General features: G+C 36.0%; 1 protein-coding gene across 2 annotated transcripts in view; it reads right to left on the bottom strand.

Annotated features, from left to right (window-relative positions):
- Positions 1–18,914: 18,914 nt before the first annotated feature.
- The window catches only part of NETO1 (neuropilin and tolloid like 1), a 126,332-nt gene continuing 118,775 nt past the window's right edge, over positions 18,915–26,471 (bottom strand). The window contains exons 10-11 of one of the 2 annotated variants that reach the window (XM_026455195.2): positions 25,953–26,027; positions 18,915–19,368 (exon numbers count right to left, since the gene is read on the bottom strand). In XM_026455195.2, the coding sequence (XP_026310980.1) occupies positions 25,967–26,027 (61 nt within the window). In that variant the 3' untranslated portion in view covers positions 18,915–19,368; positions 25,953–25,966. Of the gene's footprint in view, positions 19,369–24,513; positions 25,124–25,952; positions 26,028–26,471 lie in introns of those variants that run through there. The other variant, XM_026455196.1, reaches the window with a different exon arrangement.

Below are 26,471 nucleotides of genomic sequence, written 5' to 3'. Positions count from 1 at the left end.
TTACTAAGAGAAAAACGATATGAGAAAGCCAAAGGTCACTGAACAAAGCAATAAAACAAAATGTTTATTCCAAAAGAGAGATATTTTAGAGAAAATGAGAGACAGAAAGAGTCTATGCTCCACTGCAAGCCTGAAACTGTCCTGGGAACTATTTTCACATTCTATCATTGTATAATTTGCACAAAAGTCCTATAAGGTAGGTATCTTAGTTTATTTTTTTCCCGTACTAATGTTAAGATTCAGAAAGGCCAGAATATCATGAAAGTTATAGAAGTCACAACCATTTTCTTTGCAAAATCTCAAATTTAGTGTGTTCGATGGCAAAGACCTTTCTTATTTTTATAATTTTTTGTAATCACTTTGAATAACTAATTCTAGTCCTTGAAATCCATACTTAAAATGGATATATTTTTATAAAACATACCTGCTTCACAGGATCAATTTTGTAGAGAGGTGAGGTCGATTTATATTATCATCTCAACTATTTGCTCCTTTCTCCTTCATGAGATGATTTTCTACCCCTCCCCACTAATTCTGGGTTTGGCCATGTTACCTGTGTGGCCAATGGAAGATGAGCAAATGTGATATAAGCCAAGAGCCAGCTGAAGTTTCAGAAACATCACTACCATTTCCTCCAACTCTCTTTCCTTCTCAGATGAGAATGGCGTGTCTTTAATAAAGGCTCCTCTTTCAGACTAGATTCAGATGAGCAACGTGGAGGGAGAGCCACAGGCATGAATCTGCAGCCTCTGATATGTAAGGACAGTGAAAATCAATACTTGTTTGCATAAGCCATTGAGTTCATGGGTCCAATCTTTGCATTGCCAAGTTATCAGTCTTAGTGCTTGAAACCACAAGGCTGAAGTTAATAATCATTGATGTCATTTTAGAATATTCGAAATGCCTATTTACTCCTTGATACAAAAAACTAAATTATGATTTTTCAAAATCTTTTATCTATATAATACATTCTATATCATATATATCTATATCATTCATTCATCAAATATGTGTTACTGGTCTGCTATATACCTGGACCTGTTTTAGACACTATACAAAGAGTGGTTATTAAGACATACAATACATGGTGCCTTCCTTACATGGAGTTTGCACTCTAGAGGGATAAGTATTTTTATACTATCTGTTGGTACGTTGAAGTAGTGGTCATCCTACTTTGATGACGTAGTGGTCATACCTACATTGAAGTAGTGGGGAGGTGGATTGAAGAGCCAGAGGAGTAAGCATCACCCAATAGATATATACAGTCATTTCTTGGGGTAAGCGGGAGATTGGTTCTAGGACTTCCACATAAAACAAAATTCATTCATATTCAGTCATTCCAGCTGAACTCACTTACATGAGAAGTTGGCCCTCCAAATACGATGGTTTCCAATCCCACAAATACTACATTTCAATCTGCATTTGGTTGAAAACATTTGGCTTATGAGTGGCCCGTGTGGTTCAAACTCATGTTGTTCAAGGGTCACCCGAACTAGTAATGCAGGTACTGTTCATTCGAATAAGAGTTGACTGAGGATCAGTGACAGATAAAGTTTTGGCCAAAATCAAAGTTAAGCAACAAGGATCAGCAGGAAAACTGGATCTTACAGAAACTGTAAAATTAACCAAGACAGAACACTCCCAAAAAATACAATAACTTTTTCTTCCAGAGGCAATTGTTTTATTATTTAGTTTTCTAGATTAAATCTTAGCCTTATCATCTCATACATATGTGAAAGGAAACACTATCGGGTAGATTTCCCCTGAAGAGTTGGTGATATTTATCATCAATCATTGTGAGCATTTCAACAGATTCAGCATTTCCAGTTGTAGAGGCAGAGAGAAGTGGCTTTCTTGTCACTATAAGTGCAGTTTTTAATTGGGAATGGGATCCAGATACACTTTTTATGACATTTTTCAGGAAAGGTTCACTAAACATTTACCATGTTATAGAACTATTTTTCATCCTATTATTAAAATCATTAAATTAAATGCATTGTATTTTAATTTCACACATCAATATTTACTCATGTGTAGAGAAGCATTATTTACAACTATTTCATTCACAGAGTTGTATGTAACTATTTTTATCAGATTATCATGAGCCCAATAATATATTTGTGCATACATTGATAATTAATTCTGTTCAATAATATATTCCCAGCATTATTAGGCATAAATATTCTTTTATTTGCCAGAGACATTGATAGACTAAGAATAAGTAATATCCATAATACAAAGAAAGCTGTTAATCTTTATTTAGTGAATACTAATAAATGGGACTGAATTTTATAATGGTAATTGAATAAAGCATTTAATAGCAAGTTTTGTTTTCAAAGGACTTCCTTTGCATTCATCTTTGTAACTGCACTGGTGACATTACTATTATTTTATATGTGTAGGTTGTATAGCCTATACACAGAAGCTATATTTTTGCCACATATATAGTTTTATATGCTGTCACTTAATACCTGACAAAATTTTATCTTCGCAATTTATTATTTTAAAAAATCCAGGCTTTTAAAATATGTGTTTACCTGAATGTGTTATTTTTATGTTTCTTGCACCAAAATGCCTGTTGCAAAAAATATAATGTCTTATAAATTCAGTGGCCTCAAACTTTTTATACACTCAATAAATAGTAGCCGTATTAATAAACAGTAAACTATATACTTTAGAGTACAGATTTTTCAAAATATAGTTAATAATTAATATAGCCAATATCATCAATGTATTTAAATCCTTAGACTCATACCTATATATTGATAAAAAATATTGTTACTATTTCTATTTTTGTAATGTAAAAATCCTTTTGCATATGATTGTATAATCTACCTCATATCAAAACCAATGCATGTAATTATGTTTCCCAAAAGGACTACTTGACCAGTAAAAGTAATTTGGTTAGAGCATTCACCTTGTTATTTCTACAGGCTTCTTTGTACATATTCATTATTTCTCTGATGCCTTTTACTGTTTTTATCTACAATCAATTGGGCGGAATTAAGTTTACTTATTGCTATGTAATAAATATGCATTAAAACATATAGATATGTTTTATAATGGTAATTGTTATATAAATATATATAGCATTTGTTATATGGTCATTGTTATATAAATATATAAAATATATAATGGTAATATATAATAATATATTCTCCAGCTTCCAGTCAGCCTATCATGGGATTTCTCAGCCTCCATCATTGTGTAAGTGAGTTTCCCTAATAACTCCTCTCTTATCTATCTATGTATCTCCTATTGATGCTGTTCTGGGGAACTCATAAAGATCCATTTTACAGTTAGTCATACAATGTCACTGAGCTTCAATTCCCTTGTGAAAATCATGGGCTATTTTTATCCACTTTATGATGTGGTTGATTGAATGAGGTAATGTATAACAAACACAAGCACATTTCAGGTGCTCTGTACATGAAGTCATCCTTTTGTTGGAAAATGAGTTTGTCATTAGGAAGCCAAGCGACTGCATCCCCAGTTGACTCTGTGAACTGAATGAATCAGCAGACTTCTTTGACACTCAGTTTACTTAGTTGTAAAATTGCCTATGTAATCATACCTTCCTCTAAAATTATGGTCAGGATATAATTAAACAAACCAATATGTGTCCAAGAATCTTGTCCATAGTTAAACTTATGTTACTTTGTAGCAACTTGTCATTTTCACCATGCATGCTTACTTCTAGACATTATAGATCTGAGGTGTCTATTGCTGAAAACCTGGCCCTCCTAACAGATGCACGACCTGTTGGCATTTGCTGTGGCTGAGCTGCTTCAGAGCTCCAGCTTCCATGCTATGCTCCCTACCTGACAGTCAGGTATAGTAAGAATGGTCTATAAAAAGCAATGGCAGCGAGTTACATTCTAAAAGGGATTTGTTGTGATTGCATTGTTGGTTTTTAATAAGCTTTCAAAATATTTTCTTGGATAGTTTTTAGATGTATTTTTTCCAAACCTGCCAAAAAGATTGAGCTGTCAATTTACCATTTGACAAAGTATTGCACTAAGAAATGTAATGACATCTGAAAAAAATATAAATTCAATTTTACTCGACAAACTTTGAGGGGAATATGAATCTCTAACCTCTTTTTCCCTTTAATTCCATCATGAATAGTTGAAATATTTCCCTGTTTTGTTTTTTAAAAATAGAAAGAATGAAATGATGTATTAGAAAAGTCTTGCAGCTGTTTGAAGCCTGGCTGTGCCATACATACAGTGGTTTGTTGTTTGCTTTAATTCCCATTTCTTATACATTTTTATGCTCATCACACCAGCCCTTATGCCCAATACATCCTTCATTAACTGTCTCAAATTCTAATCATTTCATGTTGATAGTTGCTGTCAGTGTGGATCATGTATATGTATGTATGTATGTGTGTTTATATATATATATATGTACTCTCTCACTTTGATTCTCTTAGCACCTTAACATTCAATTTGCCCCATAATGATTCTCTTTATTATGAAATACTTTTTCATTCAATCGAAAAGTATTCACTGTGCATCCAGTATATCCCAGGGATGATGCTATATTCTAGAGATACAAAAATAAGAAAGATCTCTATTTTTTTTCAATGAGCTGGTACTCTGGTAGGAAAGATATATGCAAAATGAATGATTTAGTTAGTTATTTAGTTACCTTCCAGATGACAGAGTAAGACTGTATGTTTATCTTCCCTCCCTACCAAGTCACTGAATCATTAAAGACATATGAAAAGTTTACATTGAAAGCAGTGCTAGAAATCAGATAATAACTGCCATTTAAGGAATGGTAGAAAGCATAAATTAATGATAGAATTTGTGATAGCAGTCCTGATTTGAAGGAGGAAGAGTTAGAGAGGGTGGTATTCTCCAAAGGCACAGACAGCCAGAAGCTTGAGCCAGGTGCATGGACATGTGATATTTGCATGTGTGCAAGCATGTTTTTCAGAACCAACCTCTCTACTGTACTTCTGTAGACTCACATAAGTATTTGGAGTTTTCCAGGGAGTCTTGAACATTGAAGAATCTTTCAGGCATCAGATGTGCTGTATTAGTTTGTTTTCATACTGCTGTGAAAAAATACCCAAGACTAGGTAATCTGTAAAGAAAAAGAGGTTTAATGGACTCACAGTTCCACATGAGTAGAGAGGCCTCACAATCGTGGCAGAAGGCGAAGGAGGAGCACAGGCACATCTCACATGGTGGCAGGCAAGATAAATGTGTGCAGGGGAACTGCCATTTATCAAACCATCAGATCTCATGAGGCTTATTCACTATCACAAGAACGGCAAAGGAAAAGTCACCCCCATGATTCAGTTATCTCCCATGGGTCCCTCTAGGGATGTGTGGGTGTTATGGGAGCTACAATTCAAGATAAGATTTGGGTGGGGACACAGCCACACCATATCACTTGCTTTGGCACTTCAGGCCGAGATCTTTGGCAACCTCTCACCACCTTTGCTTCTCCACATTTCCCAAAGCTTATTTAAGTCCTTCATTCATATGCATGGCTTTAATACAATGCATATTTATGGCAGCTTTAATTTTTCCTGACTGCATCCTGACACATACACCACACCTCTATCATTTCTCACTGGACTATTGCAGTAGCTTTCCAATTGTTCTTGCAGAATTAACTCTTACTCCTTCATGGATTATTCTCCCCAAGGAAGACAGAGGAAAGCAGTTAAAACACAGCCATATCCCACCACTGCTCTGTTAAAAAACTCCACAGCCTACTCATTTCAGTCAGAATGAAACATATATTTTTAGGCCATGTTTGACCATCACTATCTGATCTCATCACCATCTCCCTTTATCTCCTACCACAGTCACTCTATTGCTCTGCTCATATCACATCATCCTCTTCTTAAGCACAGGAAGCATGCCCCCTATGGCAAGCAATCTCTCTCCTCAGATATTGACATAACTCACTGTTCTACTTCTTGATTATGTTTGTCAAACATCACACCATCAGAGAGGCTGCTCATGTCTCTCCCACATAAAAACCCAATTTCATACCTCCACACTCTCTATTCCTTTCATATGCCTTAATTTTTGTTGTCAAGGCACAATCACAGCATGACACTTTTATTGTTACTGTTATGTTTTTGTTCATTCTTGTTTCCTTTAACTAGATTCCATGACACAAAATAGCAAGTTTTTTTTTTTTTTTCTGGTTTGTGACTGAAACAGCTCTATGCACATCGTATGCCTACAATGAATAGTTATTGAATGAGTTGCTGGTGCTTGTGATGTGTTTGTTGGATAAACTAACAATGCCCAAACTATCAAGAGAAACCAAGAGATCATACAACTTCAGCATTGAACTTGTTGGAATTTCAAGAGTTTCAGTACAGGAGACTCCTTAATAAAACAATGAGTCAAACTCTGTAATCAGACTTACAAGAATCACATATCTTACACGAGACTAACGTTTACCAATAATTCAAAGGACACAGGTCATTGTGAGACACAGGTGAAGCATGTAGAAGTATAATATCACAAACACAACTTTCCAAGTCCTTTATTGCTGCCTTACTTAGCAATAACAATACCTTACTGCTCTGACACTGATTTAACATGGGAGCTCTCTAAGTGGTACACGCAGGGCGTTACTTATACAATAGGTGATTTCAGTTATGCAATATTATTATCTTTACTCAGATAATCACATGTTGATTCTCACATTTTCTTAGCAGATCTTGTATGCAAATCCATGAATTAAAAATTCATTTACCATAAGTAACCCGGACAGATCAGATAGATCATGTAGATAAAGATTCTCCATTATTTTTCTCCAGTGACTATTACCAGGAATCCCTAGTAGCATGTACTTAGGAGAGATGAGTGTGCTCCCTCTTTTGTTCTTGGTGTCTCTTCTCTCTCTAAGCTTGTCTCCTCTCTCTCTAGGCTTGCTGGAATATGAAGATTGGGTTTCCAGCAGTGGATAGCACTTGCCTTCTTCCCACCTGCTTACATTAATGAGTGGGTAATCAATGAGAAGCCTTATGATGTATGGTTAAGACTGTAGATTCTGTATCCATACTTCCCAGGTTCAAATACAGGCCTTGCCATTTACTAGCTACGTGATCTTAGGATGATTGTTTAATTTCTTTGGGCCTCATTTCCTCCTTCGTAAAACAAATATGATAATAACTACGTAAATACTTGTAAAGTACTTAAAGCTATGTCTCATGCAAACTGAACATTCAATGATGGTTACTTATAGTTAATACTTCAATGCAAGACTGATGGTTTTGCTGGTTATCTTTTGCAATCAGACTCATTCTTCTTGGACCTTCAGAATTTGTTAAATGTGATTTACAAGGAAAACTGGAATACATACATGTTAGTGTTCTGTATTAATACAAATCTGAGAAGTGTCAGTAATATTTTGTAGGAAATAAGCTTAATTATAACAAGCTATGGTTTCCTTTAATTAAGCTAGAAAAATGAATCCTTCCCCTTGTATAATCACACACTACAGGAAGTCACAATTTAAACAGACACAGGCTGAGTCAAAATTACTCAATTCTCTTGTCAGACACATCTGGCTATCTCTCTGTTCTCTTAAGGTAAAAGTTTGGTGATAGTTCACTTTAAATAGATTAAAATTCTTATCTCCTGGTGATTAGATTTAAAGTCATTCCCTGTGGAAATTGAGGTTATATATTTTTAATTTTCCAAGCTCTGTGGCTGATTAGTTGGAATTTTTTTCTTTTCTTTTTTATTTAATTTCTAGGGTACATGTGCACAATGTGCAGGTTTGCTACATATGTATACATGTGCTATGTTGGTGTGCTGCACCCATTAACTCATCATTTACATTAGGTGTTTCTCCTAATGCTATCCCTTCCCATTCCCCACATCCCACAACAAGCCTGGTGTGTGATATTCCCCACCCTGTGTCCTAGCGTTCTCGTTGTTCAATTCCCACCTACGATTGAGCACATGCAGTGTTTGGTTTTCTGTACTTGTCATAGCTTGCTCAGAATGATGGTTTCCAGCTTCATCCATGTCCCTAAAAAAGAACATGAACTATCCTTTTGTATGGCTGCATAGTATTCCATGTGTATATTTGCCACATTTTCTTAATCCAGTCTATCATTGATTAATTAGTTCCAAGTCTTTGCTATTGTGAATAGTGCTGCAGTAAACATACATGTGCATGTGTCTTTATAGCATCATGATTTATAATGCTTTGGATATATATCTAGTAATGGGTGGCTGGGTCAAATGGTATTTCTAGTTCTAGATCCTTGTGGAATCGCCACACCGTCCTCCACAATGGTGGAACTAGTTTACAGTCCCACCAACAGTGTAAAAATGTTCCTGTTTCTCCACATCCTCTCCAGCACCTGTTGTTTCCTGACTTTTTAATGATTGCCATTCTAACTGGTGTGAGATTGTATCGCATTGTGGTTTTGATTTGCATTTCTCTGATGGCGAGTGATGATGAGGATTTTTTCATGTGTCTGTTGGCTGCATAAATGTCTTCTTTTGAGAAGTGTCTGTTCATATCCTTTGCCCACTTTTTGATGGGGTTGTTTGATTTTTTTCTTGTAAATTTGTTTAAGTTCTTTGTAGATTCTGGATAATAGCACTTTGTCAGATGGATAGATTGCAAAAGTTTTTTCCCATTCTATAAGTTGCCTGTTCACTCTAATGGTAGTTTCTTTTGTTGTGTAGAAGCTCTTTAGTTTAATTAGAACCCATTTGTCTATTTTGGCTTTTGTTACCATTGCTTTTGGTGTTTTAGTCATGAAATCCTTGCCCATGCCTATATCCTGAATGGTACTGTCTAGGATTTCTTCTAGGGTTTTAGTGGTTTTAGTCTAACATTTAAGTCTTTAATCCATCTTGAATTAATTTTTGTACAAGGTGTAAGGAAGGGATCCAGTTTCAGCTTTCTACATATTTCTAGCCAGTTTTCCCAGCACCATTTATTAAATAGGGAATCCTTTCCCCATTTCTTGTTTTTGTCAGGTTTGTCAAAGATCAGATGGTTGTAGATGTGTGGTATTATTTCTGAGGGCTCTGTTCTGTTCCATTGTTCTATATCTCTGTTTTGGTACCAGTACCATGCTGTTTTGGTTACTGTAGCCTTGTAGTATAGTGTGAAGTCAGGTAGTTTGATGCCTCTAGCTTTGTGCTTTTGGCTTAGGATTGTCTTGGCAATGTGGGCTCTTTTCTGGTTCCATATGAACTTTAAAGTAGTTTTTTTTTCCAATTCTATGAAGAAAGTCATTGGTAGCTTGATGGGGATGGCATTGAATCTATAAATTATCTTGGACAGTATGGACATTTTCACGATATTGATTCTTCCTATCCATGAGCATGGAATGTTCTTCCATTTGTTTTTGTCCTCTTTTATTTCATTGAACAGTGGCTTGTAGTTCTCCTTGAAGAGGTCCTTTACATCCCTTGTAAGTTGGATTCCTAGGTATTTTATTCTCTTTGAAGCAATTGTAAATGGGAGTTCACTCATGATTTGGCTCTGTGTTTGTCTGTTATTGGTGTAAAAGAATGCTTGTGATTTTTGCACATTGATTTTGTATCCTGAGACTTTGCTGAAGTTGCTTATCAGCTTAAGGAGATTTGGGGCTGAGACGATGGGGTTTTCTAAATATACAATCATGTCATCTGCAAACAGAGACAATTTGACTTCTTATTTTACTAATTGAATACCCTTTATTTCTTTCTCCTGTCTGATTGCCCTAGCCAGAACTTAAAACACTATGTTGAATAGGAGTGGTGAGAGAGGGCATCCGTGTCTTGTGCCAGTTTTCAAAGGGAATGCTTCCAGTTTTTGTCCACTCAGTATGATATTGGCTGTGAGTTTGTCATAAACAGCTCTTGTTACTTTGAGATATGTCCCATCAATACCTAGTTGATTGAGAGTTTTTGGCATGAAGGGCTGTGGAATTTTGTCGAAGGCCTTTACTGCATCCCTTGAGATAATCATGTGGTTTTTGTCTTTGGTTCTGTTTATATGATGGATTACATTTATTGATTTGCTTATGTTGAACCTGACTTGCATCCCAGGGATGAAGCCAACTTGATCATGGTGGATAAGCTTTTTGATGTGCTGCTGGATTGGTTTGCCAGTATTTTATTGAGGATTTTTGCATCGATGTTCATCAGGGATATTGGTCTAAAATTCTCTTTTTTTGTTGTGTTTCTGCCAGGCTTTGGTATCAGGATGATGCTGGCCTCATAAAATGAGTTAGGGAGGATTTCCTCTTTTTCTGTTGATTGGAATAGTTTAATAGGAATGGTACCAGCTCCTCTTTGTACCTATGGTAGAATTCAGCTGTGAAAGTGTCTGGTCCTGGACTTTTTTTGGTTGGTAGGCTATTAATTATTGCCTCAATTTCAGAGTCTGTTATTGGTCTACTCAGGGATTCAACTTCTTTCTAGTTTAGTCTTGGGAGGGTGTATGTGTCCAGGAATTTATCCATTTCTTCTAGATTTTCCAGTTTATTTGCATGGAGGTGTTTATAGTATTCTCTGATGGTAGTTTGTATTTCTGTGGGGTCAGTGGTGATATCTCCTTTATCATTTTTTGGTGTGGATATCCTTTTTGTTGATGTTGATGATATTCCTTTCTGTTCATTAGTTTTCCTTCTAACAGCCAGGGCCCTCAGCTGTAGGTCTGTTGGAGTTTGCTGGAGGTCCACTCCAGACCCTGTTTACCTGGGTGTCACCAGCGGAGACTGCAGAATAGCAAATATGGCAGAACAGCAAATGTTGCTGCCTGATCCTTCCTCTGGAAGCTCTGTCTCAGAGGGGCACCCAGCTGTATGAGGTGTCAGTTGCACCCTACTGGATGTGTCTCCCAGTTAGGCTACCTGAGGGTCATGGACCCACTTGAGGAGGCAGTCTGTCCGTTCTCAAATCTCAAACACCATGCTGGGAGAACCATTGCTCTCTTCAAAGCTGTCAGACAGGGACGTTTAAGTCTGCAGGAGTTTCTGCTGCCTTTTGTTCAGCTATGCCCTGTGTCCAGAGGTGGAGTCTACAGAGGCAGGCAGGCCTTGTTGAGCTTCAGTCAGCTCCACCCAGTTCGAGCTTCCTGGTGCTTTGTTTACCCAGTCAAGCCTCAGCAATGGCAGATGCCCCTCCCCCAGCCTCACTGCCACCTTGCAGTTTAATCTCGGACTGCTGTGCTAGCAGTAAGCAAGACTCCATGGGCATGGGACACACCAAGCCAGGTGTGGGATGTAATCTCCTGGTGTGCCATTTGCTAAGACCATTGGAAAAGTGCAATATTAGGGCGGGAGTGTCCCGATTTTCCAGGTACCATCTGTCACAGCTTCCCCTGGCTAGGAAAGGGAATTCCCTGACCCCTTACGCTTCCCGGATGAGGTAATGCCCCACCCTGCTTTGGCTCACACTCCGTGGGCTACACCCACTGTCCAGCCACTCCCAATGAGATGAACCTAGTACCTCAGTTGGAAATGCAGAAATCACCAGTCTTCTGTGTTGCTCACACTGGGAGCTGTAGACTTGAGCTGTTCCTATTTGGACATCTTGGGATTAGTTAGAATTTAAGTTATTATCCCTCTTAGGAGATGCTCTGAAACCTCTAATAGACTGGAAGAATCTCTAGGCTCTCTTTGAAGACATCAGTAAGACCATACTGGATAACCATTTTGAAAGAAACTTTATTCATACAGAATAAGGTAAAATTTAGAGGCACACAAGAATTGATTATGGTCCCCATAGGTGAATTAAGAAGTTGCCTAGAGCTGCCCAGGTAAGGATTGTCAGTTAGAAAAATGTTCCTCTTTCATTACAATGTTACTTCAATATAAATTATATGCTCCTATAAAACCCCCATGAGAATTAAGGACTGCCCACTCCATGAAAATAGAATATCTGCTGTCTTGTGTATTATAGCCATATAAAATTTAATATCTCATGGTGTAGAACTAATATTCCAGAAATAACTTAGACCAATATTCTTTCTAGTGAGAAATTTAAGTAGGCCAAATTGCCATAAATTAAGCAAAAGTATCTCAAGGAAGAATTTTTAAATGCCCATAGGAAGAAAAAACAGTCCAATTAAAATTCATGCTAATCCTCCAGTCAGCAAAACAGGAAACATCCTGGATATATTAATAGAGGGGTTTTGACAAAGAATCCTTTACACAGGTTGGAGGGCAAAAAAAGAACCAAAAAACAAAAAGGGAACATGGAGGTAACACAGACGTATACACTCCAGAAAGCTCTATTACCCCGGGTTGAGGAAACAATAAAAATAACTTCGAGGTTTCAGAATCTAGAAGCTTAGAGGAGGTGGCACAGACTTAGGGTGCAGAGCTCCGAGGTGGGGCACTCTGGGCTGGTGCTGAGGCCTCCAAGGGGACATGGGAAGGTTGAAATGGAAGCGTCCAGGAGATGCTGGAGGCTGCCCCTGCCTGAAAATGTCCTTTCTTGGAGCACCGTGATAGGAATAGGAAGCAAACAACCAGGCAAGTCCTTTATGTTCTCATCTGCCTTTCAATCTGGCTGCACCACCTTTGCTAGAAGCTCCTGACAGTGGTCAGTCAGCTGGCACAGGAAAGAGTTTGTAGATCTCAGTCCTAGTCATTTAGAGCAAACAGTAGATTGGAAGGTGAAGTGTAATATCTGCCTACCTAACAGGGTCCTTAAAAATATAATACATATAGACAAGCAACTAAAAGTATCTGGTCAGAAACGTTCTATATATTTGGTAAAAATCTCATAGCTGAGAGAAAAAGCTTGGCTACAGAAAAGGAGTAGAAAGAGACAGTATTTTCTTCTAAGTATATCAACATTTTTAAAAGTGGCTTTATTGTTTTGTTTTTTTACAGTTTGTGTCCTTTTTTTTTTTTTTTTTTTGAGATGGTGTCTCTCTTTGTCACCCAGGCTGGAGTGCCGTGGCACAATCTCGGCTCACTGCAACCTCCACCTCCAGGATTCAAGCGGTTCTCCTGCCTCAGCCTCCAGAGTAGCTGAGATTACAGGTGACCACAACCATGCCTGGCTAATTTTTGTATTTTTAGTAGAGATAGGGTTTCACCATGTTGGCCAGGCTGATCTCAAACTCCTGACCTCAGGTGATCCACCTGCTTCGGCCTCCTGAAGTGCTGGGATTACAAGTGTGAGCCACTCCACCCAGCCAAAAGTTGCTTTTAATACTTTCAATTAATACATATTAATTATTAATACATGAAGATTATTCTTACAGAAAGGTGGGCAAACACACCGAATGAAAATGTTCTCATAAGATATACCTAAGCAACGATCTACTAGAATATCTGTCTTATCAAAAGCGAACACATTTAAATTACACTTTTATTCATAAAGTTAGCCCATATGCTTTCTAAATAATGCTGAATCGATATGTATTTCAAGTAATTTATTCTAAATGTTACTCTAAGTTTGTTGTGCTTTAAAACTTCCCAATTTTTGTTTTTTGAGTGTAATGATTTTGTTTAAGAGGCACACCCTGCTAATTAAAGTTTTTAAAAAGGAGAAAGACATCTATATCTATATCTATATCTTAGGATTTTTTATTAAAATATAATTACAAATAGTAAAATCCACTTTGGTGTACAGTCTGGTGAGGTTTGACAGATGTATATAATCACATAACCACCACTGCAATCAAGATGGTGAATACTGTCAACACTCCTCCCAAAGTCATTCATGTTTTTTAAGGTCACCAGCTCCTGATCTAGAACTCTTGCTTTATAAAAGGAGCTCAGAAATGTAATCTGCAACTCTACTTTTCAGACATGGTTTTATTTGGTGTTATTTATTTATTAAACTATTTAAATAATTCAGTGAAACTACTGGTGCCTGAAGTTTTTAACGTGGCAAAAGTTTTTATTATTAATTCAATTTCTTTAATAGATTAAAAAACTATTTAGATTTTATATTTCTTGTGTATTTTGAAAACTTGCATTGTGTTCATTCTACCTAAATTTATTAGCATAAGTGTGTTTATTATCTTATTTTAATTACTTATTTTAACTAGCTCTAAAAAGACTTGTAAGATAATAATGTGTATTGTAAGTCATATAACAATATCTGGAAACAAAAAAAACGGTAAAGCTGAAAAGAAGTCTTTAGTATTATTAACGACTTGCCTTCATGTGTTCCTAACAGTTGTTTATATTGTCTTTGTTTTTATCTTCATCAGTCTTACTAGGGACTTACCTATTTTATTAATATTTTAAAATAAACAACTTTGGGTTTGTTGATTTTTCTCTACTATCCTTTGAAATGCGGTATGAGTTTATAATTTCACTTAGCTCATCTTTATTTTTAGCTTGAGATGAAAACTCAGATGACTGATTTTAAACTTGTTTGTTACTAATACAAGCATTGAAAGCCATCTGTTTTCTTCTAAGGTATCAATTTCCCTCTTTTTTCTTGACGTTTCATTCAGTTTTGAACTAATTCAGTTTGAGTAATTCCTAAGAGCTCTTTTAATTTCCTGTTTGATTCATCCTTTTTTGTTGTTTAGAAATGTAGATGTGAATTTTTCAAGTATTTGGAGATCATCTAGATCTATTTCTGTCATTGATTTCAAATTTATGCAAAAATGATCAGAAAATACATTGTCAAATTTCAATTTTAAAAATTTATTTAGGAATCGTTTCTGAAACAACCTATACAATACCTTGGTGAACATTTCTTGTGCACTTGAGAAGAGTGTGAATCTGCTGTGCACACTGCTCTGATTGCAGCAATTGGGTCAAGTCAGTCTGTAGCATTGATCAATTTTGCATATTCTTCTTACTGATGTTTTTTGTTTCGTTGTTTTGTCAATTATTAGATTGTTTAAAATCTACCATGATTAAGAATGTATCTATTTCTCCCTTTAGTTCTATTAATTTGCTTCATGGATTTTGAAGTTTGTACACTTTACTCATTTTGAAAATCATCCTTATTCTTTCTGCTAATTCTCCATAATTTGCAGTCTGCTTTGTACCATGTTCATATAGCCATGAAACTCCTTAAGTTTCCTGCACAAGGTATGTCTTTTTACATCTTATCAACCTGAGTCATACATGTTTGTCTCCTGTAGGACACAGTTTGATCTTTTTAAAAAATCTAATCTGTTAATGCACACCTTTTAATAAGAGTTGAGTTCATTAAACTTAATGTGATTCTTGTTTGCTTTTAAGTCTACTGTATTGATTTATTCTGTTTGTACTGTTTCTTTCAGAGTCTGTGCTTCTCCTTTTCTTTCTTCATGTGGGTTATTTGAATCGTTTTAAATATTAAATTTGCATTCATTCTTCCATTGGATTTTTTAGTTACACCTCTTTTTTATTAAAAAAAAATACCACTCTCGTATTTACAATATGCATCATTGTCTAACCGTAGTCTTCAGAGCTAACACTGCACCACTCTGGAAAAATATAAGAACTTGACTAATGCTGAAATAAACTTTTCCTGTGCTATGTATTATTGTCATATATTTTATATATACATATGTGTAAGTGATGGAAATGAAGGTAAGGTTCAGGTTAGTGCTTCTTAAACTATTAATATTTGTGATGCAAGGTTCATTGCACATGTGTATTTTCTTTATATCTTTTTTATTTTTAAAATTTTATTTATTGATTTAAAATTTTTAATTTTTATGTCAATAGGTTTTTGGGGAACAGATGGTGTTTGGCTACATAAATAAGTTTCTTGGGTGGTGATTTCTGAGATTTTGGTGCATCCATCTCCCAAGCAGTGTACACTGTAGCCAAGGTGCTAAATAATGTAATTAAAATAATTCCATTTATAAAGATGACGATCAATTTCATTAATTTTAATGAAACTTGTTCTCCATTTATATATGCATTGTCAATAGAAAAAAGCACATATTTAGAATTTTACAATTTCTAAACAGCATGTGCAACAGAAAAATGTTGCTTTTTTTTTTTTTTTTTTTTGATGAAATCTTGCTCTGTAACCCGGGCTGGAGTGCAGTGGCACAATCTCAGCTTACTGAAACCTCTGTCTCCCAGGTTCAAGTGATTCTCCTGCCTCAGTATCCCACGTAGCTGGGAGTACAGGCGCATGCCACCATGCCCAGCTAATTTTTTTTGTATTTTTAGTAGAGACGGGGTTTCGCTGTGTTAGTCAGGATGGTCTTGATCTCCTGAGTTGCTCTATATTTTTTAGAGCTGATTTATTTCATTGCTTTTTCAATGTTATCTAAATAGGTGCATATATTGGGAGATTTCCTCTTCTTCATGGGGGCAGGCATTGGAAATTTCTGAATCCAACTTTTGCACTTTGCAAATACCTTATTTTCTTCCAATAGTAAAATGAGAGAGACATAATTTAATTTACCCACATATCCAAGGAATGCATTCAGGACAACTGAAACATTTTAGGCCTAAACTTTCACAATTCAAAGTGTCTTACCTGAGAATATTTGAAAGCGTGCATTAAGATACCTTTGCTCTTACCTTGAACACTTACTTGCAAGTGGGTCCAAGCATCTATTAATAAATAGCAGTGGTCGGGAACAGTGGCTCACACCTGTAATTCCACACTTTGGCAGGCCGGGTGGGGGGGAGGGGGGTGGATCACTTGAGGTCAGGAGTTCGAGACCAGCCTGGCCAACATGATGAAACCCCGTCTCTACTAAAAATAGAAAAAAATTAGCCAGGCATGGTGGCAGGTGCCTGCAATCCCAGTTACTCGGGAGGCTGAGGCAGGAGAATTGCTTAAACCTCCAGAGGCCGAGGTTGCAGTGAGCCAAGACTGCGCCACTGCACTCCAGCCTGGGTGATAGAGCAACACTCCATCTCAAAAATAAATAAATACCATCTTTTTCCCTCTTATGGCAATTCACGAAAACGAAAATACACATTTATAAAAATACTGAATGAGTGTAGACAGAAGAGAAAAGGCAACGAGAATTACAACTCTGGCCACTATTTCGTTTTTAAAAAACTTTTAAGTTCAGGGTAAATGTGCAGGTTTGTTGTCTTGGGTGTTTGTTTTACAGATTAGTTCATCACCCAGGTATTAAGCCTGGCACGCATTCGTCATTTTTCCTGACCTTCTCCCACCTCCCACCCTCCTCCATCGGAGAGGCCCCAGTGCTGTGTGGTTCCCCTCTGTATGTCCATGTGTTCTCATGATAAAGAAGAATTGGTCTTCTCTATAATTATAATAGTTTATACATGGATAGGCCTTGGTGTTAGGGATGAGCTTCTGTGAGGAATAAAGAAATTTAACGAATGTAATTTTTCCACTCATTTGCGCTCATTTAGCAACACGTATTGATTGCCAATTATATAAATGCACCTTATTATTTTGAAGAATACGTAGCTTGGTCTGTTCTGATGCCTGTCTCTGAGCACATATTCTGGAAATGAGCAATTCTCAATGACCCATTCCTGATAGTCTGTGTTGGCGCCTCTTCCAGTATCATTATCTTCTCTCTCACAGTGTATGGTGGCACACTAAAAGCTACCAGGCAGTGTCTGATTCTGGTTCCTTCCCACCTTACTAGCCCCTACATGTATTTTCCCATTTAGTCGTGTCTTAATAATCCTTCAGAAACTGATATTCACTGATTTTGTATCTTTGAAAGGTGAAGTCTGTTCCTGAACTATCTAGTGCTATTGGAATCACCGAGACAGGGCAATCATTTTTTGTTGGGAATGCCTGAGCTGCAGGTACAGAAAACTGTAACACATGAGGCATTTTTCCTGCTCCGGAGAGCAAACTGCTAGAACACGAGTGTAGGTGCCATGGCCTCCACTGTGGTCCCACTGATCTCATATTGCCTGTGTGTGCACATCAGTACTTTTCGGGGTTTTTTGTCTTTGTTTGTTTGTTTGTTTTTTTGTCTGAGGCGGAGTCTCACTCTGTGGCCCAGGCTGGAGTGCAATGGTGCAATCTCACCTCACTGCAACCTCAGCCTCCTGGGTTCAAGCGATTCTTCTGCCTCAGCCTCCCAAGTAGCTGGGATTACAGGCACCTGGCACCATGCCCAGCTAATTTTTTGTGTGTATTTTTGGTAGCGATGGGGTTTCACCATGTTGGCCAGGCTGGTCTTAAACTCCTCACCTCAGACGATCCACCAGCCTCGGCCTCCCAACATGCTGGGATTATAAGTGTGAGCCACGATGTCTGGCCCAGTTCTAATGTTAACAGAAACCTTTTTCAGTAGGTGTAGCCTTCTCGATTTTACAAATGAAGAAGGTGAGGGCAGACACCATGGCTCATGCCTGTAATCCCGACATTTGCTGAGGTGGGCAAACCACTTGAGGCTAGGAGTTGGGCAACATGGCAAAATCCCATCTCTACTAAAAATACAAAAATTAGCTAGGGGTGGTGGTGCAGACTTGTAATCCCAGCTACTCGGGAGGCTGAGGCATGAGAATTGCTTGAGCCTAGGAGGTAGAGGTTGCAGTGAGCCGAGATAGCACCACTGTACTCCAGCCTGCACATCACAGTGAGATGCTGTCTCAAAAATGAAAGAGGAAAAAAAAAAAAGAAAGAAGAGAAGGAAAGAAACAAGAAAGAAAAGAAAGAAGGTGAAACTCAGAATATTCAAATAGATTTTTAAAGAGCACATAAGTAGTATGAAATAAAACTAAATTTGATTTTCACTGCAGTATACCACTTTTTTATATTGTAACGTTGTTTATGAAACTGCGTTTACCTACACAACTGTCTGCTTCCTTGCTTATCCACCAGGATGCTATTATGTGAATTTATGCCAAACAATTATCTGTGACTGAAATACAAGATTTGCTTTCCAGTGTTGCTATTTCTATGTATACTTCATGATGAGTGCTTTGGGGGTTACTTAGGACCTCTGGCATTCAATGTTGAATGACAGATAATGAACAATAGCACTTTGATACGATGATGCAACAAAATAGCACTGGAGGAAACATCATCCAGACAGAGTCATTGGGTTGGGAAAGTCAGATATTTTACTGTGCACAAGTTCAGAGGGAGGTTACTCTACATTGCTGCTCTTTATAGATGATACTTTCGTTCCATGTCGATCATAAAATGAAGTTTACACATGATTTAGGAAAAATGATTTATTTTTATAATGCATTATAGGATATAAAAATATCTTCCAATGAATGGTCATTTGATCCTCACACGCTGTAAGGTGGAGAGAAGGTGTTATAATACATACGTTTACAGATGAGGAAACACAAAACTATGGGGTTAATATGAATAAGTATCAACTTCCTTCAGCAGTACGTACTATGGTGAATATTAACGTGGTTATATTACACATTGGTGAAGAGTGTTGGTTGATCTTGTGGTTGGTGAAGTTGACTTCAAAGCTTGATTCATCATCTATTGTGTAATCTTAAAAAGTTACTAAAACTCTCTTCAGTTTCCTCATCTGTACAATAAATAACAAATATTATTATTATTAATTAGTCACAGAATTGCTAAGATGACCAAGGAAAAAAATTACATGTAAAACACTCAAAATGGTGTTTGTCATGTGACACTCAGTATGTTCGCTAGTCAATCACAACCTTGAAACAATATAGTAGAAGTAAAAAAGCCAGACAAAAATATTTCTGGATATCTAGCAATCTGCCAGTTACTCTTTCTCATGTCTTGTTTCTACACTGTTTTGACTCTACTGTATGTCACTCCCATTCAATTTAGAAAACATACCACTGTCAGAGGCTTCTACTGAAAGCAGAAATCTTAAGTCCCACTCTGCTGAGATCTTAAAATATTCTCCCTTGAATAAAATGTAAATTTCTTTGGAGAGTATTCCATGCACTCAGAAATCATGATGCAAACTCAAACCTACTCCGTCAAATATACTCAGTATTACTCCTCCTGTCTATGCTCCAACCAGCTCAATTAAATGATCTTCTGACGCTACATCTGCTGAAATTACTCTAGGTGGAAATTTCTCCCTGCACTACTATTTGACCATTGTCTCCATCCCTCAAGACCTGCTTAGAAGGTCAGCTATTCACAAAGCCTCCCTTGTATCTTCTTAAGAAGATACCTGTATTCTCAGGTTTTTGCTACAAGCTTCTTCATGATAAAATACCATGTCTATTGTATTAACATTTGAATTTATTTTCATCTTCCATGGAAGATGATGGAAGAGGTAACCAGGGTTATGCTATCAGCTTTCCAAGATGGCCAACACAACACATAATGTTGGGCTTAATTTTCCTTATACAGCTCCTGTAAGCAGTCTGCCTTCTGCAAGGCTCTGTAACTGTGTTCCTTCCTAGACGGCCTTCTTCATTTTACCCTCGAAGTACTTAGGAAGAAGCTTGGTAGACAGACTGTGCAAGCTCAAAACAGCCTGGCTCTATTGATATCACACTTAATGGGAAACTCAATAAAGAGTACAAATTTGATAATGTGATATAAAAAGAATGTTTTATTTTAAATAACTTATACATTATGTTTTCTGGTCATTTTTTTGTGTCAGTATCTGTGACGATTAAGAGAGGGCACAAAAACAATTTTTCGAAGAGCAAACCACTATAAAATAGCATGCCTCAGAGGTCGGAAAGATGGCAGAAGGTGGGGACAAAAAAGAACATGTGGGCTGCGCAGTAGTTATAGATATAAAGGAGTAGTTTTACTACATGATCACACTGTTTCAGGAATAAGGACATTCTGAAAACCAACCCAAGTCAATACACAAGTCCAAAGCAGGTTGAGTTTCTTTTTCCTACCTCTGAGGAACTAGAGGCATGCTAAAAGAGCATTTACCTCTTGAATAATACACAACAAAGTACAGAACCAGAGGCTATAAGAAAATGATGAGTTTTTATGAGTGTCTGACATCACTCACCTATAATTGTTATTTTTATTACCCTGTTTATTTTGATGATATAATTCAGTTAGATAAATTTGCAGCACAATTCAAACAAGTTATTAATAAAATGAATCATGATAATTGTAATTAACAAAGGGCCTCAGATTTATTTAACAGGATTATTTATAAAAACATTTCTGGCTATTTTAAAGATATATTTTTATTTTTCTACTTTATTACACCCTTAAGATGGGCTTGGGAAATATTAATTAAATGCATAGAGATTGATAATTAACTCAAGACCTGTTTCTTTTGTTGGTGCATCTATTTTACAATTTCTTGGCTGGGTCATTTGTGCTAGACTGCGATAGATAGAAATGAATCCATGGAGGAAAAAGTGCACAGAGAAAAATGGCACCGAAGCTAACTCACCTCAATGCAATTAGACAAAACCTAACTCACTTTTCAAAGCATATTTATATAGAATTCAGAGAATTTTTAAAATGTTGTTTATTTAACTTCCCTTCAGAGGGAATGTGACATGACTGATTTTCATCACAGAGACACACAAATTTCATGAGATGTTATTATTTATTTCACTGACAAAACATCAGTAAATTAATTGCCATCACTTTAATCAAGGTAATAGGAACCAGGGGCATATCTTATAATTTATCTATTTATTTATTTTTTATTTGGTTGTTACTTTTTTTTGAGACGGAATCTCCCTCTGTCGCCCAGGCTGGAGTGCAGTGGCACAAAATCGGCTCACTGCAAGCTCCGCCTCCCGGGTTTCCGCCATTCCCCTGCCTCAGCCTCCCAAGTAGCTGGGACTACAGGTGCCCCCCACCATGCTCGGCTAATTTTTTGTATTTTTTAGCAGAGACGGGGTTTCACCGTGTTAGCCAGGATGGTCTCGCTCTCCTGGATCTCCTGACCTGGTGATCTACCTGCCTCGGCCTCCCAAAGTCCTGGGATTACAGGCGTGAGCCACCACGCCCAGCTGTTATAATTTATCATGATATTCTGAGGGTGAGGAAAACCCATTCATGGAATTTTTTTTAAAGCTATAAAATTTGAGACCTGAATTAAATTCCTCAGGGAAAAATACAGAAAAACAATGATACAGAAGCTTAAGTGAATATTAAAGTTATGCCAACGGTCTAAGTTACTAAACACTGAGGATCATAACTGATGGAGTCATCAGACTCATGGAAACACTTCTAGAGCAAAAGTAAATGTCAAACAGAAACACCAGCATCACCACAATGTGATTTGTTCTCCATTAAATGCCCAAAGACACTGATCTCCAATTACGTGGATAGCCACATTTTAGTTACAAAATCAAATTCGAGTTCGTTATGGCAAATCAAACACAATGTATGTCTATTTTGCAAGCTAATGCTTAAAATTGGTATGTATATAAAAACAGATACAAAAGAAATCAGATTTCCCAATTAGAACCTTGAAATTAGGGAACTGCAATACATTTGGACAGAAGCACGAAAATTAATATGGGGCTTTATCGGCATTGCATGTGATTATATGTGGCCATGGTTTTGAAAAGTGAATGAAAACTTGAAAAAATAAAATGAAAAACAATAGCTTTATCAAATTAACACAGAGGCTAACTTAATACATTATTTGAAATCATCTTCTTAAATCAATAAAGCACTTGGGTTGGTAATGTTTGAATTCACTTTATCAAAAAATATAATCATTTATTCAAATAACATGACTTAAAAGTCTTGAAACATCTCATTCCTTATCTATGTGTGTCACCACCTTTAGAATGTGGGCCAAAGGTTGCATTCAGGTGATAAGATCTGATATAGCTACTGAATAGTTTTTAATATATTGACACATCTCAATACTGACTGATCAATAAGCACCACCAGAGCCTTCCAGAGAACATCTCCCAGCTCTGCCGGAGCCCTGCACTCCCAAGTTTCAGCATCTAGAGTGAATGCCAGGAGAAAAGGAGACCTCCAGACACTGCCCAGGCATCATCACTGTCTTCTTTTATGATTAGTCTGTGTCTGTATGTTGTTGAGAAATTTTAGAGTTATCACTGAGGAGGCCTGTTCTTCATTTACAATACATTTTGTTTTCCCATGAAGCTGCTGTGTGTTAAATATATGTGAGCTATCCATTCTTATTATTATACTTCATTTCGTGTTTTTTTTTTTTTAAGTCTCCATGAGTGGATTTCTGGTGAAAATACCTTTTAAGCAGGGAATCAACATTCTGTATATTTAGGAGACACTGGAGGGGACGGACATTCCGGTCAGTTACAAAACAAATTAATAGTAAAGTGTTCACCTATTTCACTATTTTTGTTGCTGTTACAAAGAAAAAAATCATGACAGTTACATCATACTTTTGATATTATCATTCAAAGGGAAAGAAGTCCTCTGAAGATTTTTAAATAGAGAAAGCAATATAAGATATAATTAATCCTTTAAAAAAATCTTTGGTGTATTAATTTTGAATTAAAGGGCAAAAAAGGAACCATGGTAAAAAATAAACCAGTCAAGCCAAATAAAAAGGGTACATCTTGTCATAAGCAATGTGTATAAAACTATGTAGCATAACAATGAAAAATAATCTTTATTTGTCATGTTCAATACCTTTTCTGTATTCCCTAGTGTATCAAATTCACTGAAGTGATTCTGTAGCTTGACATCTTTTCAAGACAGAGTGTTTATAATGGCTATGAGAACTCTCTGACATTTCTATTGTAAAATTTTATTTTATTTTCTATTTATTTAGTTTTTAACATATATGACATTGAATTCCTAGTAGGGAAGTATAACAGTAATTCATCTATTTAGTTTGCAAAGCCTGCTTGAATTGCAAAGTCCAAATTTTAGTAGGCCAGACTGCTCTGCCAGTGGAAGGACAGTGTTCTTTCAACCTGGAGAATTCAGTAGTTTTGAAAATGTTGGGAAGCATATATACTGATAGTAATTCTTATTTTAAAAATTTATTTTGTCAGATTATACATTGAATATTTTAAAAAATAACCACTCACTAAATCAAACTTTACAGAGTGTGTATATAACTTAATAACAATAAAATATATTTTGGGATTTTACTTTATGTTAAACACATCATAATCACTAAGCTTTCACAGCTGTATTATGTGTGCCTGAGAATAAGAATAATTCATAATGTTGTAGTTTAGTTCATAAAAGGGCTTGTGATTTTAAAGCAGTTTAAAAACGAGTTCCCTATTCTAAAAGAAGAAAATATTCCCCTAAACTTTTAGAAGCCAAATATTTTGGGAAGTAAACCTCAATACTGAAGGACATCCTGTATGCTAAAAGGTGGAAAGAGTTGATATAAAATGTGTATTTATGTAAGTCAGTTTTTTAGTCACTCTACTGGAAGAAAACATTTCTCTTAACTCAAATTAGGAAATTATTATACATTTTATATATATTTATATAAAAAGTCATAAGTAGCAAGCATATGACATAAAGAAATGGAAGAGTAACAACAGTATTTGACAATGCATGCTTTTTACAATGTGTCTAACAAAAAGGATATTTTCCCAACTCAAATATCCAGTACTGACATGCAGGGTATTTTCTCAAACTGGCAATTTGGTCATATTGCTGAGTGCTTAATCAAAAACATTTCTACTGTAGAGTATGAATGGTAAAATACCTGACTTCAAAAAGGATTTCTGAAACTCAGTACTTTCTTTGATATAAAACAAAAAGGAAATCAGGGGTATATAGGAAAGACCAAAAAATGAAATTTTTTATTGCAATCTAGTAATTTTACTTGTTACTTTTTCCTGTTATTGAATCAGAACATAATAATAGGTGTGTATAGTCCATAACCTCTAGCTGGTGATTCCATGGTCCACACTGTCACTTTTCACTGTAGCATGTTCAAAATCATTCAGGAACGCACTATTCTCAAGCAGTCTATATAATGAAAACAATGTACATGTAACACAAAGTTCATCCAAATTCTTGTTTTTTTCCACATATCACACAATGTACAATTATATAACAAAGACATAAAACAACATAGAAACAAAAGTGAAAGTGACAATAAAAATAAAGTTGGGATAGTCTTAATCGGGAACTAATTTCTTCTTCAAGTTTCCAGTTAATCTCAAAATGTATTTAAAAACTAAGGAGCACTTGGTGGCCAGCAACCAAATTACGAAATGAACATATCATTGTGCAGCGGGGATGTCTTGCCGAAGGAATAACAAATGTCTGTAATTCTTAAGTTTGGATAAAGGCAGTGGAATGAATTTAGAAATATGTCCACTTTTCACAATTCACTACAGAATTTTCTTTTCAGTCCCCATGTTTGTATAAATAGTTCTTCTCTGAAAATAAAGAACAGTTAAAACATTTTCTCCCAAAGAAAAATGCACACAAATACACCAATTTATTAATGTAATATAGAGCATGGAAATGCATTCACCTAGTTCAAGAATAGTTGATAGGCTTGAGGAGTTTAGAAGAGATTAGCTGTCAAGCAAATTCAACTGGAGACAAATTAGGCTAATATAGATATAGACAATCAAGAGCAAAAACTAAAGCCATTGTGATACCCGATGAAAAAATTGATGTACACAAGGACAACTGGGATTAATGAAACCTTTTGCATTCAAATTTTATAGTATAAAATTTGACACAACATGCTGCATCTAATTTTGATGAGATGAGCTACATATTCATGCAAACATAAGAGTTTATAAATTGTGTAAGTACCAAAACTATTTAGTGTATGAATTTTGAGTAGAATGTTGCCAAATTACATAAAGTAGTTACCAGTTTTAAATATTAACTTCTATTTTCTTAGTGTGAAAACCTTGGGTGTTTTTCTAGTATTTCTTTGGAGAAAGTTCATTAATTTTATTATCTGTACCTTAAAACATGTAAAATTTAGATGATTTATTTGATGTCCTTCTAAATTACATTTTAGTACAATTCTTAATGGTAAGAATACTAAGATTTGTTTTAAAGGTATGTATCCTGAGAATCATCTCTCCTATAAACACCGAACCCCTCGTAATTCTAATCATGAAATGTCATGAAACACATAGCTCAAGAAATAATGGATAAATAGCACATTCCCTAGAAAACTACAAGACAGTTGCCACAAAACAGAATACGACAAAGTAGGAAAAGGAACCAAGGGCATCTGCTTACCTTGAATTTTCTTTTTAGACCCTAGTTGTGTTGTATTCAGATTCATGTTTGCTTAGAGACCCAATGAGGCAGAACCTGGAATGTTACGGCTATTTCATTCAACAAAGTACTATTTGCACGAAAAATACACGTATACAAATATTTACTCAAAAGCATTTTTAAAATTCAGAAAACTGTGGAAATAGACTTACGTCAGCATGCAAAACATATCAAACTAACTAAAGTATTTTAGGTTTTGAGAATGTATCATGAATGGAGAAAGTATGTCACAATTTATAAAATAAACGGAATGCTAGTAAACATGCAAAACGAAGTATAAGTTGACAAGATTTCAGAATTTAAAATAATTTTTCCTAAATTTAAATATTTTTCTCGAAATTTTACTCATTTTAAGGCTAACAATACAACACAGATAATACTGTATTTATAGTTAAAGGAAAATAAATCAAATGTTTCTACTGTTTCTAACAACATTTACGTGTAAATGATGAATACACTGCACTATCCTATGCAATTCCT

This window comes from Piliocolobus tephrosceles, chromosome 18 (assembly GCF_002776525.5).
Source record: "Piliocolobus tephrosceles isolate RC106 chromosome 18, ASM277652v3, whole genome shotgun sequence".
Lineage (NCBI taxonomy): Eukaryota > Metazoa > Chordata > Mammalia > Primates > Cercopithecidae > Piliocolobus > Piliocolobus tephrosceles.
This window is presented reverse-complemented; position numbering and strand designations above follow the sequence as displayed.